This window comes from Pongo abelii, chromosome 15, assembly GCF_028885655.2.
Source record: "Pongo abelii isolate AG06213 chromosome 15, NHGRI_mPonAbe1-v2.0_pri, whole genome shotgun sequence".
NCBI lineage: Eukaryota > Metazoa > Chordata > Mammalia > Primates > Hominidae > Pongo > Pongo abelii.
Window position 1 is genome coordinate 106,153,551 of NC_072000.2, and position 20,905 is coordinate 106,174,455.

Consider the following 20,905-nt stretch of genomic DNA (forward strand, 5'->3'; position numbering starts at 1 on the left):
ATCTCCTGAGCCCAGGCAATTCTCGCACCTCAGCCTCTTAGTAGCTGGGACTACACGTGCACACCACCACGCCCCGCTAATTTGTAAAAAATTTTTGTAGGCCAGGCGTGATGTCTCATCCCTGTAATGGCAGCACTTTGGGAGGCTGAGGTAGGCGGATCACCTGAGGTCAGGAGTTGGAGACCAGTCTGGCCAACATGGTGAAACCTTGTCTCTAGTAAAATACAAAAAATTAGCCAGGTGTGGTGGCAGGCACCTGTAATCCCAGCTACTCAGGAGGCTGAATGAGGAGAATCGCTTGAACCTGGGAGGCGGAGGTTGCAGTGAGCTGAGATTGCACCACTGCACTCCACCCTGGGCTACAGAGCAAGACTCTGTCAAAAAAAAAAATTAAAAAAAAAAATTTGTAGAGACAGAGTCTTGCAATGTTGCCCAGGCTGCTCTGGAACTCTTGGCCTCAAGCAATCCCTACCTGAACCTCCCAAAGTGCTGAGCTTATAGGTGTGAGCCCCTGCACCCAGCTGGAAGTATCTATTCTTATTATCTTCAATTTCTCTCCTCCCATTTTCTCTTGAACCCTTTTCAATTAGTATTTGCCTCCCACCACCACATTGAAGCCCTCCAGTGGCTTCCCTATTTCATTTGGGATAAAATCCAAAGTCTTGGCCAGGTGCGGTGGCTCATGCCTGTAATCCCAACACTTTGGGAGGCCAAGGTGGGCAGATCACTTGAGCTCAGGAGTTCAAGACCAGCCTGGGCAACATGGTGAAACCCCATCTCTACAAAAAGTACAAAAATTAGCCATGTGTACGGGCACATGGCTGTAATCCCAACTACTTGAGGTGCTGAGGCAGGAGGATTGCTTGAACTTGGGAGGTCGAGGCTGCAGTGAGCCAAGATCATGCCACTGCACTCCAGCCTGGGTGACAGAGCCAGACCCTGTCTCAAAAAACAAAAATAAAGCCAGAGTCTTCGCAGTGCCCACAAGACCCTATGTGACCTGATCTCCCATGATTCATTGCTCCTCGACAGCCACCACTCCATTCCATGGAGTAGCCCAGGCCAACTACTCTGCAGCCAAACTCAGGGAAACTTGGAGAACATGTGTGGACCAGAGGACCCCTTCCTCCTGGCTACCAAAAGAATCCCCAAATCCTGCAGCCCACCAGCTGTGTGCCCAGACACAATCTGGAGTAGAGGAGTAGACAGTGGCAGCCATCAGAAGCCCCACTGGCCAAACACTTCAGCCTCAGAATGCTGAGCTGCTCAAAGAACTGGTTAAATGTTTGTATTAAACCAAGGTTACTAGAATGGATGTTTTTCCCCATTGTATTACCCAGCAGAGAGTACCTTTCAAGAAAGATCAGATTAAGTAGGAAAATGAAGACACTCTATTTTCTTTGCACATCTGATGTATTGTGAGTGATTTTGTGACCCTGCTACATGCACACATATGCACAGAAAAAAAAATCTTAGAGTGTAGGCCAAAATATTAACAGTGGTTATGGATGAGTGATGGATGAGTCAACTAACTATAGATTTGGAAGGATATTGTCTGTTTTAAAAGAAAATGAACACTTTCACTCCCAAATAAGATGGAATGTAGAGACTGGATTTCCTCTCCTGCCTGAAAAAAATCAAAATAAATTGGACCAAATATATAAAACAAGAGTTCTCAAGACACTGGATGATATGGTTTGGCTATGTCCCCACCCAAATCTCATCTTGAATTGTAGCTCCCATAATTCCCATGTGTTGTGGGAGGGACCTGGTGGGAGATATTTGAATCATGGGGGTGGTTTCCCCCATACTGTTCTCATGGTAGTGAACAAGTCTCATGAGATCTGATGGTTTTATAAGGGGTTTCCCTCTTCACTTGGTTCCATTCTGTCTTGTCCATCACCATATAAGATGTGCCTTTCACCTTCTGCCATGATTGCAAGGCTTCCCCAGGCCTGTGGAACTGTGAGTCCATTAAACCTATTAAACCTCTTTTTCCTTATAATTTACCCAGTCTCGGGTATATCTTTATCAGCAGCATGAGGACAGACTAATACACTGGATATCAGGCAACTAGGCACAATGATTTCTGAGAATGTGGAAAATAAAGTGAGCCTGCAATTAACCCAGCTTCCTTTCTTGACAGGGTTTCCAGGCCACAGTATGGACAGGGTACCCAGGTGGGGCCTGGCAGGCTCCTCGAGTCGGGAAGACAGAGCCGAGAGTCCAGGGAGACTCTGGTCACAGGTAGGGGCGGGGGGGTGATGCTGAGAGCCCCTGGGGCATGCCTGCCCTCTACAAAGCTCGTGGTCGATTGCAGGGAGGTGGTCTGGGGGTGGACGTGGGCAATGGGGAGGCTGCATGGGTTAGAGCCAAGCTCTCCCCTCCTTCCAGTCTGTCTGGGCCTCTGCAGCTCCCAGTAACTTTGCACTGATTCCAGAGACGGTGATTGCTCAGGTACCCAGGTCTGGGTGTAATTAAAAAATAATAATAATAACAACAACAACAAAAAACCAAACCTGGCTCTTGGTGCTTTCAGAGATGGCTCAGAGCAGGAATTCTCTAGCTTTGGGGTGCATCCTCAGAGGTGGGGGAGGCTTGCTGAAAAGGCAGGTGTCTGGTCCCACCTCAGGCCTGCTGAACAGAAGCTCTGGAGCAGGCTCAGGAGTTTCTTTTCTAACACGCTCCCCGAGAGATCCTAGCAAATGTTTGCACAACACTCACTTGGAAGCTATGTGACCAAAACCATGATCACAGGGTTGTCCCTGAACACGGTGGGGAAATAACCCTTCCCTTAAGTCTCCCCTGCGTGGTGACTTAGAGGAGGAGCCGGAAGAGAGCAGTGCTTCACAATAAAAGGAAGAATTGCTTGAACGGAGGCGTTTCAGGCATGAGTCAGAGGCCGGGTGTGGAAGAGGAAAGTGTGAAGCAAGGTAGGCTTCCCAGCACCCCTCCATGCACAGCAGGGGCTGGCCAGCCTCGGCCAGGCCAGATGGAGCCCTGGAGGGTGGGACCGGCTGCCCAGCTAGAGTGTCTCTTTTTACTTCCAGCAGGAAAAAAAGGCCTCCTGTCAATAGTAGAATCATCTACGTTTTCCCTGCCTTCCTCACTTAAATGCTTTCGAGGAGTGGGAGGAAGAAATTGGAGGCTGGAATGAATACCCTTTGCCCTCCTCTGAAAGCAGCCTGGGAAGGGTGATGGGGTGTAGGAGCAGAGACTTCAAGTGGCCCCCACCTGCCAAACCATTCTCAGGGACAGGTACCAGCTGCGATGTTGGCAGCAGCCTCTCCCCTGCAAGGAGCACCTCCCACTTCCTGTCCCGCACACCTGCCTCATTGGAAAGTGACACACCCACTGTTTGGCCTCAGCAGCCTGATGTTTCTCATCACACAGGAAGATGGTCATGCTACAGGAAGACCTCGGACTTTGCATCCAGCAGATGTGAGTTCAAATTCCAGCTTTATAATTTGCAAGCTCAGAGGTGGATTTGCTGGGAAGCTAAACAAGCTTACCTGCAGAGCCCCCAGCTTGCACGGGCCCCTCCCAAGACCTTAACCTCATTTTGTATTCATAATTTTGTAGTCTTTTCCCTTCAAAAGTCAGCTCAAATTTAAAAGCATTAAGCCCCACGAGACCTGAGTCCACATAGGAGGTAGGAGATATCCCCCGCAGCATGAGAATAATAATTACCCCCTCGTAGGGTTGTTCTAGGGATTGCCAGACCGGGAACACGCCACACACCCAGAAGGCACCCGAGTCACAGAGCCTGATGTTGTTCCCGGAGCGCCATTGCATCACCTTTGACCACAAGACCTGCGTCATTGGATTTGTCTCAAAAACTTGGGACTCTGGAGATAAAACCTCATTGCAAGGCTACCTTTGCCACTGCATCTTAGCAGCTTTTGAAGCAAAGCATTTCAATATTTAGACACTGTGTGTTTCTAATGGGTACTGGGACCAAAATAATAAAAACTCAGTCTGCAAAGGGAGAAGAATAGAAACCAGCAGATTTATTATTTCACAGAATGTTCCTCTCCTCTCAGGTAAACATGCCTAATAATATCTGCTTAACTAATGAGCACCCACATTGTCAGGGGGGCCTTGACTCTGACAACGTAATGCATTTCTGTGCCATCGCACCCCCTACCCATCTCGGAGAGCGTCTGAAAATTAAGTGGCGCAGATGTAATTATGCATCCAATATGCAAGGTACACGTGCATGTAGAAGCGTGCATTGTGTAAACAACTGTACAAAATCAACTGCGTGTATCTGCTTGGCTCACGTCCTATAAGCACCATTTTCATTTTATTCCAGTTACTTTTTTTTTTTTTTTAACAGAGTCTCGCTGTGTTGCCCAGGCTGGAGTGCAGCAGTGCAATATTGGCTCACTGCAACCTGTGCCTCTCAGGTTCAAGCAATTCTCATGCCTCAGCCTCCCAAGTAGCTGGAATTACACGCATGTGCCACCACACCCGGCTAATTTTTATACTTTTAGTAGAGGTGGGGTTTCACCATGCATTGGCTGGTCTCGAACTCCTCACTTCAGGTGATCTGCCCGCCTTGCCCTCCCAAAGTCCTGGGATTACAGGCATCAGCCACCACGCCCGGACTTCCAGTTACTTCTTGCTGGCTAATAAATCACCCCAGAACCAAGTGGCTTAAGACAGCCATGAGTGTTTTGTAACAAGCATTGGGTGACTATTTCCCCCAGCCCTGGAGGCTGACTAGGTTCAGCTTATCTGGGTCTCTCATCCAGTTGCAGTCAGTGGCTTGTGTTTGAGTCATCTGAAGGCTTCCTCACTCACACAGCTGGCATTGGTGTTGCCTGTTGGCTGGGATCCCGGCTGGGAGTGCTGGCCTCTGCGCGTGGACTGGGCTTCCTCCTAGCATGGCGGCTGTGTTCTGAGGCCCAGCGTCCTGAGAGAGGTGGGCAGAAGGTGCATTGCCTTTTACGGCCTAGTCTCATCAGTCGTGTAAGTTTTACCACACTCACAGGCCAGCCCGGTTTCAAGGAAGGGAACATAGTCCTACCTCTCAACAGGAGGACTGTCATTGCCACATTGTAAAAACGGCATGCAGGATGGGAGGCCTTATTCCGGCCACCTTGGAAAGTGAAACCTGCCACACCTACCTTCCAAGTATGAATAGTAAATCATTGTGTTTTCCTTAAACTTCGTCTCTAAGGAGGCCTGCTGGATGATTCTTTGTGACTCTAGCGGCATCACTGTCTGTGTTACGAACTTACAATTAATGAGCATGCATTTTCTTGGACGATAATAATCCATAATTCTGACTTCTTACTATTCAGATTAATCTTCTTCCCACTTTCCCAGTAAGAGTGACTTTGCCATATTTCGGGGCAGATTCATCCTCCAAGTAACCCTTGCTGCTCCTGAAGCTGAGTAGATTAGCTCCCCAGAAAATAGCATTTTCCCAGAGGTGCAGGTTGATTTTCCCATGTCCGTCTTTCAGCATGGCAAACAGACTGCAGTTGAGATTCACATGCAGCAGCCTTGGGCTATTTCTTTGAGAGTCAAATCCACAGAGATGTGGCATGAAAGGAAAGAAGGCGAGTGCACAGCATGCTCGGGGCTTTCAGGTCACTCAGTGCTCCTCGGAGCCGCACCAGACACAGAAGACAACAAAGACTCCACCTGGGGGACAGGCTCCACACGGTGTGGCCCAGCGTGACAGTGAGGGTTCCTCCCATAACCAGCACGGGGCTCTATGCCAAGGCCATTCCCTCCCAAAGGAAACTCATGAGAGATCATTTTTAAGGCTAGTTTCTAGTCTTCTAGCAACAGGGTTGGGTTAGAATTCACGCATTTTTTAGACTCCCATCCTCAGCACCGAAGGCCCACTTCTGAGTGTGCTCCAAGCTGTGCCCAGGGCAGGGAGATGATTCAGACGCAGCTGTGACCTCCACAGGTCACAGGTGGGTGGAGAAGAGTCATCCCTGCCCACAGGGACAGGCGGTAACAGGGAAAAGGGAAGAACAGGGCTAAGCGAATCCAGGAAAAGCCCAAGTCATGTGTTAGAGAAGGAAGCAGCCAGAGCGGCCTGAGGCGGAGGGATGCGGGGGGATGCGGGGGGACGCAAGGGGACGTGGGGTGACATGAAGCCTCCAGCAGGGGTGCAGCTGTGGAAACCCAAGGAGCGCTGCGAGCGGTGTAACTAAGGCTGGGCGGGGAGGGGAAGAGATGAAGCTGAAGTCAGTGGAAACCAGATGGCCAAGGGCCTGGGGAGCCAAGCCAGGGGTGGAACTTCATCCTGAGGGCCGTGGCAAGCTACTAAAGGGATTTCAGGAGGGCAATAATACCATAAGATTTTGGAGTTTTTGGTTTTTGTTTTTTTTTTGGTTTCGGGGTGTTTTTCTGACATGGAGTCTCGCTCTGTCACCCAGGCTGGAGTGCAGTGGCGCAATCTCGGTTCACTACAACCTCTACCTTCCGGTTTCAAGCAATCCTCCTGCCTCAGCCTCTTGTGTAGCTGGGACTACAGGCGCCCACCACCATGCTAATTTTTGTATTTTTGTATTTTTAAGTAGAGACAGGATTTTGCTATGTCAGCCAGGCTGGTCTTGAACTCCTGACCTCAGGCGATCTGCCTGCCTTGGCATCTCAAAGTGCTGGGATTACAGGCGTAAGCCACCGGGCTCAGCTAAGATTTGGGTTTTCAAGGGGTGGTGCTGGCTGCTGGGCACAGTGGAATTGAAGGAAAAAGAAGTGGATTCTGGGGAGGGCATGGTGGCAACTTCAGAAGCTGCAGGATTCAGAGTTTGAGAAGCCCCAGTGTGCATCAGACCCAGCACATTGAACTGTACCCACTACAAAGAAAAGAAACTTTTTATCTGAGGAAGGCGAGCCCCCTTTAAATGATCAGGCCTAGAGAGGCACTGGAATGAGACAGCTGTCACATCTCACTGCCCCACCTGAGAAAAGAAATCTCCTGAGGCCACTTGCTGTGTGGGCTCTAGGCTGACTGGTACCAGTAGCTATGGATGAACCTAACAATACCACACACTGGACACCATAACCCATGCCCTGTAGTTCAACAACGTATAGAAAATCACTCATCAATGTTATTTCTGTAAACCGATGAGAATTCCTGAAAAACAATTTTGCAATCACCCCTTTCCTGATTTGTCCTCTTGTATTTAAAAGCTCAAGCCTCTCTTCTCTGGAGCACTTTCCAAGGTAACTTGGGAGTGCTTCCTGGACTGCAGTCCTCAACTGTGGCCCAAATAAACTCTCTACCTGTGTTAATTTTGCTTCCGTTTCTTTCTGTTGGTCAACAGCACAATCTATATTTGAAATGTCATTCTTCCATGCTAGAATATGTATTCGGAAAAAAAAATTTAATTTTTTTCTGAAGTTCCTTGGCTGTAGTACATTTCATCGACTCTTGGCTGTGATCTGTGGACAATGACTGTGCACACCTACAGACTCACTCCTCATCTTCATGAGGCTGGGACAAGGGTACACACGGAGGCTGGCCCACATCTGCAAAGGCCTCACATGCATGGCTGTGGGCGTCTCGGCCCTCATGTCCGAGCTCCATCCACCCTGCCCCTTAATCAGCTCTCCCAACCCCACCCCACCTCAGGTCCAGGGTGAACATTCCAGCAGTGTGGTCTGCCCACACGGGAGACCAGGGAAGAGGTCTGCACAGTCCTTAGAAAAAGGCTTAGGGTTTGAGGGTGAGGAATCCCAGGATCCCAGACACCTGGTGTGGGCTTCAGGTGGGCTCGTGCCCTTGGCCCTCTCAGCTAAGTGGTTCTGCTGGAGGAGGCAGACCAGAGTGGGACCCTCAAAGGCACAGAGCCCTGGGCCGAGACCCCCAAACGCTCAAGTTTAAAGGTGATACTTTATCCTCAGGAATCCTTGCAAAGTAGGAAAATTTAACCCAGTGATTGTTTTCAAGATAGCTTTATGTTAATACTCAATTTAACCAATTAAAGAAATCGACATAAAATCAGCTAACCCCGTATGTGGGTTTTTTTTTTTCTTTTTTTTGGCCCCTGACTTTTGTGGAGACTCATGAGATGCTTTGTCCTGAGCCTAACGGATGCAGGGGCCTGGCTGGGACCCAGCTGGGAAGCTGATGCTGTTCTCCAGGTGAGCGCTTTACCAAAGGCTGCTCGGAACACTGCCTGCCTCCAAACTGCTGCTTTCCTAACAGGTCACAAGAACTTTGCAAGAAGCTGCAATCTGTCATCCCCTTCTGCTTGCATTCCCCCTCACATCTGCGGGTGGGAGAGAGGACAGAGCAGGGGGAAGCAAGAACTCTGAGGCTCCCACCTGGGGCACCTGCACTTTGATGGGCAGGAGGTGCACCTGGCCTGCTGGGTGGGACCTCTTCCGAGAGGCCCATATGCCAACCTGGATGCTGGGGACACACCCAGCTCTCCCTTAGCCTGACCCACCTTCCTAGAAAGACAGCTCAGGATTCATTTCTCCCAAGGGCTTTCATCGTGCATGAGAAGTCCCTTCTGCCTTCTATTTTCTCTGTTCCAGGAAACCTCTCTCCGCAGCCCAAATTCATAACTTCGAACTTTTCCAAGACTTCCAGCACTAGAGACTCAGGACTGACCGATTTTCTCAATGTATTACTCCCCCAGCCCCACCTTTGGACTCCTAGTCAATCTCCCTCCCCCTTTTTCCCCCTGTGAAAAACCTAAACTGCTCAGTTCTTCTCCCTCAACCCCCAGATCACATCAGCCCCTTTGAGAGCTCCACTATGGTCCACCACCTCCAGCAGAGCCACTTAGCTGGGAGGGCCAAGGGCATAAGCCCACCTGGAGCCCACACCAAGTATCTGGGATCCTGGAATTCCTCACCCCCAAATGCTAACCCTAATTTTAGAACCTGATCACAACGGATTTCATCCTTGGAAGAAACTGGTCCAGCAATCTCAATTTCGACATGAGTCTGGAAAGGCTCTTGAATGCCACATAGGTCCCACTGGGGTCCCGTTGGGGGTCTCCTCCCAGTGGCTCCTGCTCCCTCCAGGCACGGCTGGCCCTTGCTCTGCACCTCCACTCTGCACTTGTGGTCCCTTTGGCTAGTCCTCGTGGAGGGGCCTCAGGAGACAGTGGGGAAAGCACAGGCTCCCGCCAAAAGACTCCAATGTGGGCTCAGCCTAGTCATGCAACCGTAGACAAGCTTTTAACTTTCCTGGACCCCACAGCACAAGTAACCGCCCCTGCTGTTATGGGTTGAGTTGTGTTCCCCCAAAAAAGATCTGTTGCAGTCCTAACCCACAGAACCTGAAAATGTGACCATATTTGGGCATAGGGTCTTTACAGAGGTCATCAAGGTAAAGTGAGGTCATTAGGATGGGCCCTAGTGTGACATGATTGGTGTCCCTACAAAAAGGGGAAATTTGGACATGGAAACAGACGGGCATTGAGGGAAGACAATGTGAAGAAACACAGGGAGAAGATGTCATCTACAAGCCACAGAGAGAGGCCCAGAGCAGACCCTGTCACTGCCTTCAGAAGGAGCCAGCCCTGCCAATGCCTTGATCTTGGACTTCCAGCCTCCAGAGCTGTCAGACAATAAACATGTGCTGTTTCAGCCCCCATCCGTGGGACCTTCTTAAGGCAGCCCTAGCAACAAACCCACCTGCCCTGTTGACTTCCTGAAATGAGACAGCCACACGGTGGTGCTCTGTAAAGGGCAAGTGCCACGGATTCATTCATGCCATGAGCAATCATTGAGCACTGACAGTGTGCCAGGGACCATGCTTGAGCACTAGGGGTCTGCACCACCAACCTACATAAAGTCCTTTACTTGCTTCCTTTACATAAGTTATTCTCCCAGCCACCATGTAAACGGAATCATCTCAGACTGCTACAGTCCTCACAGCTCCTAGCTAATCACTAAGCACGTTGTAGGTGCTTAATAAATGCCTAAATAATTGATTTAATACAGATTCATAATGGTTACAAATTATTCAGTATACAAGTCTGAACGTGGGTGTGCTGAATATTTTATAGTCTTCAGCAACATCCAGAAGAACTAATCATAGTTTGGGTCCAAAATAACCTCATTTATTTAGCACCACGACAGGCTTGGCCTGTTCTGTAGGGTGTAGAATATTGAGCCCGAAGGGATGGCATCTCGTTTGCTTTCATGACCCCTCCCCTCTTGCATGGATACAGATCATGGCTTTAGACAATTTTTGAGGTGAGGTTACATTTTCTGGGTGTAGCCAACTGCAGATAAAAGATATTTTCTGTAATGCATCATGCAGGATCTTAATAATTCTAGGAGCTCATTTGAAACTCATTTTAAACTGGCCTTTTGAGAGTTCTGCATTATTAGAAAGAAAGGGAGAGGAGAGGGGGGAAGTGGAAAGGGGGAGGGGAAGTGGGAAAGGAGAGAACAGAGAGGGGAGAGGGAGAAAAGGAAGGAAAGAGAGAGAGAAAGAAATCAGTCCCTGCAGCATGTGGACATTGTGTGCTGCTGGGCAGAAGGTTTTCAGCACGACAAGAATGAGAATGCCAAGCGCATAAATTATAATGCCGTCTTTTCCCTGCAAACAGTGAATAATTATAGATGCCAAGTGTCTCAGTGAAATCTGCTGGGCATATGGCCCCTTTTGTCTTCATGCCACTTTTCTTTGCTCCTTCAGGGCAAAGAAGCCAGCATGAATTAGCACCTGGCCACAGTATCCTGACCTGTGAGAAAAAAGTGAGGGCATGTTTTCAATTTCCAGGAAAGCATACATCCATGTTTGATTCAAAACATATTTACTGAGTACCTAAAATATCCCAGGTCCTATGGAAATACAGGAAGGGCTCGTCACACAAGGAGTGCACAACCTTAACTGACAGCCCAGCGCCACAATTGTTTATTGAGTGACTACTGTACACCAGGTGCTGTGCTAGGTTGGGGGTGCAGATGGAGGCACCAAGATGAATATTCCATCATTCCTGCCCCCAAAGGGATTACAGATTCATGAAAAGGGAGATTCATAACGAATCACGTCTTTTCCTTTCATTCTCATAGCAGTCTACAAAGGCGGCACAATCATTCGCCCACCTTGCAGATGCAGCAACTGTGGCATGCAGTTTCAGTCACTTCCTTGCAAAGGGGACTAGGAAGTGGAGGAGGTGGGTGTGAACATAGCCTGGCTGTGCACACTGGGCTGACGTGGTCGTCTCAGCACAATGGAGCAGGAGGTGAGGGTTGTACGCAGACAAGCAGCCTGCAAGGATTCAGGAGAGGACAGAGAAAACACTTCCCAGAAGTGCAGAGATGCTGTCCTTGGAATCCAGAGGAGGGAGTGACTCCAACAGGAAGACTGACAGAGGCATTTGGAATGGGGTGGAACTTCAGTAGGTGAGGAAGTCTGGAAAGGCCAGTGCAGAGGCAGGCAAGAGCAGAGGCAGGCCCATGTGGGCTGGGGATGCCAGGGAGGACGAGGGGCCTTGTGAGATGCAGAGGGAGTGGAAGCAAAGTCGGAGCTCAGAGGGTCCTGCTGGCCTGCTGAGGAGCTGGATGCATCTTATTTGTGCTGTCTTAGTCAGTTTCACACTGCTATAAAGACACTACCTGAGACTGGGTAATTTATAAACAAAAGAGGTTTAATTGACTCACAGTTCAACATGGTTGGGGAGGCCTCGGGAAACTTACAATCATGGCAGAAGGTGGAGGGGAAGCAAGGCATGTCTTACCACGTGAAGTAGGAGAGAGAGAGCATGCAGGAAAAACTACCAGTTTTAAACCATCAGATCTCATGAGAGCTCCCTCACTATCATGAGAACAGCATGGGGGAAACTGTCCCCATGATCCAATGACCTCCCACCAGGTCCCTCCCTCAACACATGGAGATTACAATTTGAGATGAGATTTGGGTGGGGACACAGAGCCAAACCATGTCATTCCACCCCGGCCCCTCCCAAATCTCATGTCCTCTTCACATTTCAAAACCAATCATGTCTTCCCAACAGTTCCCCGAAAGTATTAACTCATTCCATCATTAACTCAAAAGTCCAAGTCCAAAGTCTCATCTGAAATAAGGCAAGTCCCTTCTGCCTTGCCTTCATGAGCCTGTAAAATCAAAAACAATTTAGTTGCTTCCAAGATACAATGGGGGTAAAGGCATTGGGTAAATGTTCCCATTCCAAATAGGAGAAATTCACCAAAACAAAGGAGCCACAGGCCCCTTGCAAGTCCAAAACCAGGCAGAGCTCTTATTAAATCTTAAAGCTCCAGAATGACCTTCTTTGACTCCATGTCTCACATCCAGGGCATGCTCATGCAAGGAGTGGGCTCCCAAGGCCTTGGGCAGCTCCACTCCTGTGGCTCTACAGGGTACAGCCCCCATGGCTGCTTTCACAGGCTGGCATTGAGTGCCTGCAGCTTTTCCAGGTGCATAGTGCAAGCTGTCAGTGAATCTACCATTCTGGAGCCTGGAGGACAGTGGCTGTCTTCTCATAGCTCCACGAGGCAGTGCCCCAGTGGGGACTCTGTGTGGGGGCTCCAACCCCACATTTCCCCTCTGCATTGCCCTAATAGAGGTTCTCCATGAGGGCTCCACCCCTCTGCAGACTTCTGCCTGGACATCTAGACATTTCAAATCATCTGAAATTTAGGCGGAGGCTCCTGAAGCTCAACTCTTGTCTTCCGCACACCCAAAGGCCTAACACCATGTGGAAGCTGCCAAGGCTTGGGCTTGCAACCTCTGAGGCCATGGTCTGAGCTGCACCTTGGTTCCTTCTAGCCATGGCTGGAGATGGAGTGGTTGTTGGGACACAGGACACCAACTCCTGAGGTTGCACAGAGCAGCAGAGCCCTGGGCCCAGCCCAGGAAACCATTTTTCCATCCTAGGTCTCCAGGCTTTGATGGGAGGGGCTGCCATAAAGGTCTCTGACAAGCCCTGAAGATATCTTCTCCATTGTATTGGCTATTAACTTTCAGCTCCTCATTGCTTATGCAAATTTCTGCAGCTGGCTTGAATTCCTCCCCAGAAAATGGGTTTTTCTTTTCTACACGGTCAGGCTGCAAATTTTCCAAACCTTTATGCTCTGCTTCCCTTTTAAACATAAGTTCTCATTTCAAACCATCTATTTCTGAATGCATACTGAACACTTTCAGAATAAGCCAGGTCACATCTTGAATACTTTGCTGCTTAGAAATTTCTTCCACCAGATATCCTAAATCATCTCTCTCAAGTTCAAAGTTCCACAGATCTTTAAGGCAGGGGCAAAAGGCCACCAGTCTCTTTGCTAAAGCATAGCCTGAGTGACCTTGACTCCAGTTCCCAACAGGTTCCTCTTCTTCATCTGAGACCACCTCAGCCTGGACTTCACTGTCCATATCACTATCAACATTTTGGTCAAAACTATTCAACAAGTCTCTAGGAAGTTCCAAACCTTCCCACATCTTCCTGTCTTCTTCTGAGCCCTCCAAATTGTTCTAACCTCTGCCCATTACTCAGTTCCAAAGTCACTTACACATTTTCAGGCTATCTTTTTTTTTTTTGAGACAGAGTCTCACCCTGTCACCCAGGCTGGAGTGCAGTGGTGCAGTCTTGGCTCACTGTAACCTCCACCTCCCAGGTTCAAGCGATTCTCATGCCTCAGCCTCCCAAGTAGCTGGGGTTACAGGCATGGGCCACCACCCCCAGCTAATTTTTTTTTTTTTTTTGTATTTTTAGTAGAGATGGGGTCTCACCATGTTGCCCAGGCGGGTCTCAAACTCCTGAGCTCAGGGAATCCGTCCACCTTGCCCTCCCAAAGTGCTAGGATTACAGGCATGAGCCACCACACCCAGCCTCAGATTATCTTTACAGCAGTGCCCCACTTCCAGTACCAATTCTGTGTATTAGTCCATTTTCACACTGCTATAAAGACACTACCAGAGAGTGGGTAATTTATAAACAAAAGAGGTTTAATTGACTCACAGTTCCACATAGCTGGGAAGGCCTCAGGAAGCTTACAATCGTGACAGAAGGCAAAAGGGAAACAAAGCATGTCTTGCCACAGCAAAGCAGAAGAAAGAGCACAGGAAAAACTGCCACTTTTAAAACCATCAGATCTCACGAGAACTCCCTCAGTATCATGAGAACAGCATGGGGGAAGCTGCCCCCACGATCCAATCACCTCCCATCAGGTCCCTCCCTCAACATGTGCGCATTACAACTCAAGATGAGATTTGGATGTGGACACAGAGCCAAACCATATCAGTACTATTGAAGGTGCCTGAGGAGGGATGTGGCATGATCCAGCCCATGTAGAGGACACTAACTGGTAACCACAGGCAGAATTCATTAGAGAAGGGAATCAGGTAAGAAATTATCAGAGATATGGGATCATTTAAAACAACTATTGATCCTCCAACTGGGTACCCCAAAAGGATAACTAGGATGATGCTATGAGGGAGGAAGATGAAACAAAAAAACAGTTTCCCCGGTAGAAGCATCCATAAGGTCCATGGCTGTGGGTTAAGGGTGCCACCACTTGCTCACAGTATGTTGAGTGTAACTCAGATGCAAAACTAGGTTTAGTATAATTACATATGTGTCAATGAAAAAAATGCATAGAGGCTGGGCACGGTGGCTCACACTTGTAATCCCACCACTTTGGGAGGCTGAGGTGGGTGGATCACTTGAGGTCAGCAGTTCAAGACCAGCCTGCCATCCTGGCCAACATGGTGAAACTCCATCTCTACTAAAAACACAAAAAATTAGCCGGGCGTGGTGGCGCACGCCTGTAATTCCAGCTACTCAGGAGGCTGAGACACTAGAATTGCTTGAACCCAGGAGCCTTTGCAATGAGCCAAGATCACGCCACTCCACTCCAGCCTGGGCGACAGAGCAAGACTCTGTCTCAAAAACAAAACAAAAAACAAACTTAAAAATGCATACAAAAAAGTGGAAACAGATACACAAAATGAGAACAATAATTGCCTTTAGGAGAAGGGATTATAAATTTTTTTAACTTTCCTTTCTCTTGTTTACCTGCACTTGCTAAGGTTTGTGCAGTAAATATTTTACTTTTGGAGTCAGTTAAGTTTTGAAAAAAGTAGAAAAAGCCCACAACTGTAACAGGTTCTTCCTCTCCATAGCAAAGCTGATTCAAACAGCAGTTTTTTAACACAGTAGTATCATGCTGGTTGGTATCATCTCGGTAGCAGAATGAGAACACAAAATCATCCAGGGCAATAGGAGCAGCAATGTGTAGCAGAGAAAACAGCCCAAGTCAAATTTATGTCCAGCCAAGACCACTAATGAAAGCTGAAAACTAGCATCCCTGCTTCCTCTGCCCACCCCATTCCATCCCACCTTCATATACATCCACCCCCACCCATTAGCCAGAGCATTCCTTTGATGGCCTAAGTTAGATGTCATCTATGCCCCAGGGCCTTTGCACCAGCTGGTCCTTAGGTGCCAGTGCTCTCTCCCAGTGTCTCACATGGCTGACTCCCTTGTCAGGTCCCAGTTCAAATTTACCTTCTCAGAGCAACCTTCCCTGACCATCGTAGCTAATATAGCCAACATCCTCTAGCAGGCACCCCATAGAGTCTAATCCAGCTTTGTCCATAGAATTTTCTGTGACAATGAGACTCTTCTGTGTCTATGCTGTCAACTCGCCACATGGCTATAAGCACTCGAAATATGGCTAGTGTTAATTAAACATGGAACTTTACATTTTATTTCATTTTTTATTATACATAAGTTCTAGGGTATATGTGCACAATGAACAGGTTTGTTACATAGGTATACACGTGCCATGTTGGTTTGCTGTGCCCATTAACTCGTCATTTACATTAGGTATTTCTCCTAATGCTATCCCTCCCCCTGCCCTCTACCCCACGACAGGCCCCAGTTTGTGATGTTCCCCACCCTGTATCCATGTGTTCTCATTGTTCAATTCCCACCTATGAGTGAGAACATGCGGTGTTTGGTTTTCTGCCCTTGTGATAGTTTGCTCAGAATGATGGTTTCCAGCTTCATCCATGTCCCTGCAAAGGACATGAACTCATCCTTTTTTATGGCTGCATAGTATTCCATGGTGTATATGCGCCATTTTCCTAATCCAGTCTATCACTGATGGACATTTGGGTTGTTCCAAGTTTTCATTATTGTGAATAGTGCCGCAATAAACATATGTGTGTATGTGTCTTTACAGTAGCATGATTTATAATCGTTTGGGTATATACCCAGTAATGGTATCTCTGCGCCAAATGGTATTTCTAATTCTAGCTCCTTGAGGAATTGCCACACTGTCTTCCACAATGGTTGAACTAGTTTACACTCCACCAACAGTGTAAAAGCATTCCTATTTCTCCATATCCTCTCCAGCATCTGTTGTTTCCTGACTTTTTAATGATTGCCATTCTAACTGGTGTGAGATGCTATCTCATTGTGGTTTTGATTTGCATTTCTCTGATGACCAGTGACGATGAACATTTTTTCATGTGTCTGTTGGCTGCATAAATGTCTTCTTTTGAGAAGTGTCTGTTCATATCCTTTGCCCACTTTTTGATGGGGTTATTTTTTTTCTTGTAAATTTAAGTTCTTTGTAGATTCTGCATATAAGCCCTTTGTCAGATGGGTAGATCGCAAAAATTTTCTCCCATTCTGTAGGTGGCCTGTTCACTCTGATGGTAGTTTCTTTTGCTGTGCAGAAGCTCTTTAGTTTAATTAGATCCCATTTGTCTATTTTGGCTTTTGTTGCCATTGCTTTTGGTGTTTTAGTCATGAAATTGCACATGCCTATGTCCTGAATGGTATTGCCTAGGTTTGCTTCTAGGGTTTTTATGGTTTTAGGTCTAACATTTAAGTATTTAATCCATCTCAAATTAATTTTTGTATAATGTGTAAGGAAGGGATCCAGTTTCAGCTTTTTACATATGGCTAGCCAGTTTTCCCAGCACCATTTATTAAATACGGAATCCTTTCCCCATTTCTTGTTTTTGCCAGGTTTGTCAAAGATCAGATGGTTGTAGATGTGTGGTGTTATTTCTGAGGCCTCTGTTCTGTTCCATTGGTCTATCTCTCTGTTTTAGTACCAGTACCATGCTGTTTTGGTTACTGTAGCCTTGTAGTATAGCTTGAAGTCAGGTAGCGTGATGCCTCCAGATTTGTTCTTTTTGCATAGGATTGTCTTGGCAATGTGGCTCTTTTTTGGTTCCATATGAACTTTAAAGTAGTTTTTTCCAATTCTGTGAAGAAAGTCATTGGTAGCTTGATGGGGATGGCATTGAATCTATAAATTACCTTGGGCAGTATGGCCATTTTCATGATATTGATTCTTCCTATCCATGAACATAGAATGTTCTTCCATTTGTTTGTGTCCTCTTTTATTTTGTTGAGCAGTGGTTTGTAGTTCTCCTTGAAGAGGTCCTTCACATCCCTTGTAAGTTGGATTCCTAGGTATTTTATTCTCTTTGTAGCAGTTGTGAATGGGAGTTCACTCATGATTTGGCTGTTTGTGTGTTAATGGTGTATAGGAATGCTTGTGATTTTTGCACACTGATTTTGTATCCTGAGACTTTGCTGAAGTTGCTTATCAGCTTAAGGAGATTTTGGGCTGAGAACAGTGGGGTTTTCTAAATATACAATCATGTCATCTGCAAACGGACAATTTGACTTTCTCTTTTCCTAACTGAATACCCTTTATTTCTTTATCTTGCCTGATTGCCCTGGCCAGAACTTCCAACACTGTGTTGAATAGGAGAGGTGAGAGAGGGCATCCCTGTCTTGTGCCACTTTTCAAAGGGAATGCTTCCAGTTTTTGCCCGTTCAGTATGATATTGGCTGTGGGTTTGTCATAAATAGCTCTTATTATTTTGAGATACGTTCCATCAATACCTAGTTTATTGAGAGTTTTTAGTATGAACGGTTGTTGGATTTTGTCAAAGGCCTTTTCTGCATCTATTGAGATAATCATGTGGTTTTTGTCATTGGTTCTGTTTATGTGATGGATTGCATTTACTGATTTGCATATGTTGAACCAGCCTTGCATCCCAGGGATGAAGCCGGCTTGATCATGGTGGATAAGCTTTTTGATGTGCTGCTGGATTCGGTTTGCCAGTATTTTATTGAGAATTTTCACATCGATGTTCATCAGGGATATTGGTCTAAAATTGTCTTTTTTTGTTGTATCTCTGCCAGGCTTTGGTATCAGGATGATGTTGGCCTCATAAAATGAGTTAGGGAGGATTCCCTCTTTTCCTATTGATTGGAATAGTTTCAGAAGGAATGGTACCAGCTCCTCTTTGTACCTCTGGTAGAATTCGGCTGTGAATCTATCTGGTCCTGGACTTTTTTTGGTTGGTAGCCTATTAATTATTGCCTCGATTTCAGAGCCTGTTATTGGTCTATTCAGAGATTCAACTTCTTCCTGGTTTGGTCTTGGAAGGGTGTATGTGTCCAGGAATTTATCCATTTCTTCTAGATTTTCTAGTTTATTCTCTGATGGTAGTTTGTATTTCTGTGGGATCTGTGGTGATATCCCCTTTATCATTTTGTATTGCATCTATTTGATTCTTCTCTCTTTTCTTCTTTATTAGTCTTGCTAGTGGTCTATCAATTTTGTTGATCTTTTCAGAAAACCAGCTCCTGGATTCATTGATTTTTTGAAGGTTTTTTTGCATCTCTATCTACTTCAGTTCTGCTCTGATCTTAGTTATTTCTTGCCTTCTGCTAGCTTTTGAATTTGTTTGCTCTTGCTTCTCTAGTTCTTTTAATTGAGATGTTAGGGTGTTGATTTTAGAGCTTTTCTGCTTTCTCTTGTGGGAATTTAGTGCTAAAAATTTCCCTCTACACGCTGCTTTAAATGTGTCCCAGAGATTCTGGTACGTTGTGTCTTTGTTCTCATTGGTTTCAAAGGACATCTTTATTTCTGCCTTCATTTCATTATTTACCCAGTAGTCATTCAGGAGCAGGTTGTTCAGTTTCCACATAGTTGTGTGCTTTTGAGTGAATTTCTTAATCCTGAGTTCTAATTTGATTGCACTGTGGTCTGAGAGACAGTTTGTTGTGATTTCTGTTCTTTTACATTTGCTGAGGAGTGCTTTACTTCCAACTATGTGGTCAGTTTTGGAATAAGTGTGATGTGGTGCTGAGAAAAATGTATATTCTCTTGATTTGAGGGGAGAGTTCTGTAGATGTCTATTAGGTCTGCTTGGTGCAGAGCTGAGTTCAAGTCCTGGATATCCTTGTTAACCTTCTGTCTCATTGATCTGTCTAATATTGACAGTGGGGTGTTAAAGTCTCCCATTATTATTGTGTGGGAGTCTAAGTCTCTTTGTAGGTCTCTAAGGATTTGCTTTATGAATCTGAGTGCTACTGTATTGGGTGTATATATATAGTTGGGATAGCTCTTCTTGTTGAATTGAATTGATCCCTTTACTATTATGTAATGGCCTTCTTTGTCTCTTTTGATCTTTGTTGGTTTAAAGCCTGTTTTATCAGAGACTAGGATTGCAACCCCTGCTATTTTTTTGCTTTCCATTTGCTTGGTAGATCTTTCTCCTTCCCTTTATTTTGAGAATATGTTTGTCTCCACACGTGAGATGGGTCTCCTGAATACAGCACACTGATGGGTCTTGACTCTTTATCCAATGTGCCAGTCTGTGTCTTTTAATTGGGGCATTTAGTCCATTTACATTTAAGGTTAATATTGTTATGTGTGAATTTGATCCTGTCATTATGATGTTAGCTGGTTATTTTGCTCGTTAGTTGATGCAGTTTCTTGCTAGCATCAATCGTCTTTACAATTTGGCATGTTTTTGCAGTGGCTGGTACCAGTTGTTCCTTTCCATGTTTAGTGCTTCCTTCAGGAGCTCTTGTAAGGCAGGCCTGGTGCTGACAAAATCTCTCAGCATTTGCTTGTCTGTAAAGGACTGTATTTCTCCTTCACTTATGAAGCTTAGTTTGGCTGGATATGAAATTCTGGGTTGAAAATTCTTTCCTTTACGAATGTTGAATATTGGCCCCCACTGTCTTCTGGCTTGTAGGGTTTCTGCCGAGAGATCCGCTGTTAGTCTGACGGACTTCCCTTTGTGGGTAACCCGACCTTTCTCTCTGACTGCCCTTAACATTTTTTCCTTCATTTCAACCTTGGTGAATCTGACAATTATATGTCTTGGGGTTGCTCTTCTCGAGGAGTATCTTTGTGGTGTTCTCTGTATTTCCTGAATTTGAATGTTGGCCTGCCTTGCTAAGTTGGGGAAGTTCTCCTGGATAATATCCTGAAGAGTGTTTTCCAACTTGGTTCCATTCTCCCTGTCACTTTCAGGTATACCAATCAAATGTAGATTTGGTCTTTTCACATAGTCCCAAATTTCTTGGAGGCTTTGTTCATTTCTTTTTACTCTTTTTCCCTAAACTTCTCCTCTCGCTTTATTTCATTAATTTGATCTTCAATCACTGATACCCTTTCTTCCACTTGATCTAATCAGCTATTGAAGCTTAGGTATGTGTCACGTAGTTCTCATGCCATGGTTTTCAGCTCCATCAGGTTATTTAAGCTCTTCTCTACACTGCTTATTCTAATTAGCCATTCATCTAATCTTTTTCCAAGGTTTTTAGCTTCCTTGCAATGGGTTCAAACATCCTCTTTTAGCTTGGAGAAGTTTGTTATTACAGACCTTCTGAAGCCTACTTCTGTCAGCTCGTCAAAGTTATTCTCTGTCCAGCTTTGTTCCATTGCTGGTGAGGAGCTGTGATCCTTTGAAGGAGAAGAGGTGCTCTGGTTTTAGAATTTTCAGCTTTTCTGCTCTAGTTTCTCCCCATCTTTGTGGTTTTATCTACCTTTGGTCTTTGATGCTGGTGACCTACAGATGGGGTTTTGGTGTGGATGTCCTTTTTGTTGATGTTGATGCTATTCCTTTCTGTTTGTTAGTTTTCCTTGTAAGAGTCAGGTCCCTCAGGTGCAGGTCTGT

General features: G+C 46.3%; 1 protein-coding gene across 1 annotated transcript; it reads left to right on the forward strand.

Annotated features, from left to right (window-relative positions):
• Positions 1-1,914: 1,914 nt before the first annotated feature.
• On the forward strand, positions 1,915-3,992 carry LOC100937451 (uncharacterized). Its single transcript, XM_003778378.3, has 4 exons — positions 1,915-1,965; positions 2,822-2,933; positions 3,253-3,441; positions 3,701-3,992. Exons 1-4 carry the CDS (start codon positions 1,933-1,935, stop codon positions 3,709-3,711), a joined length of 345 nt encoding a protein of 114 aa, XP_003778426.1. The 5' UTR covers positions 1,915-1,932; the 3' UTR covers positions 3,712-3,992.
• Positions 3,993-20,905: the final 16,913 nt, after the last annotated feature.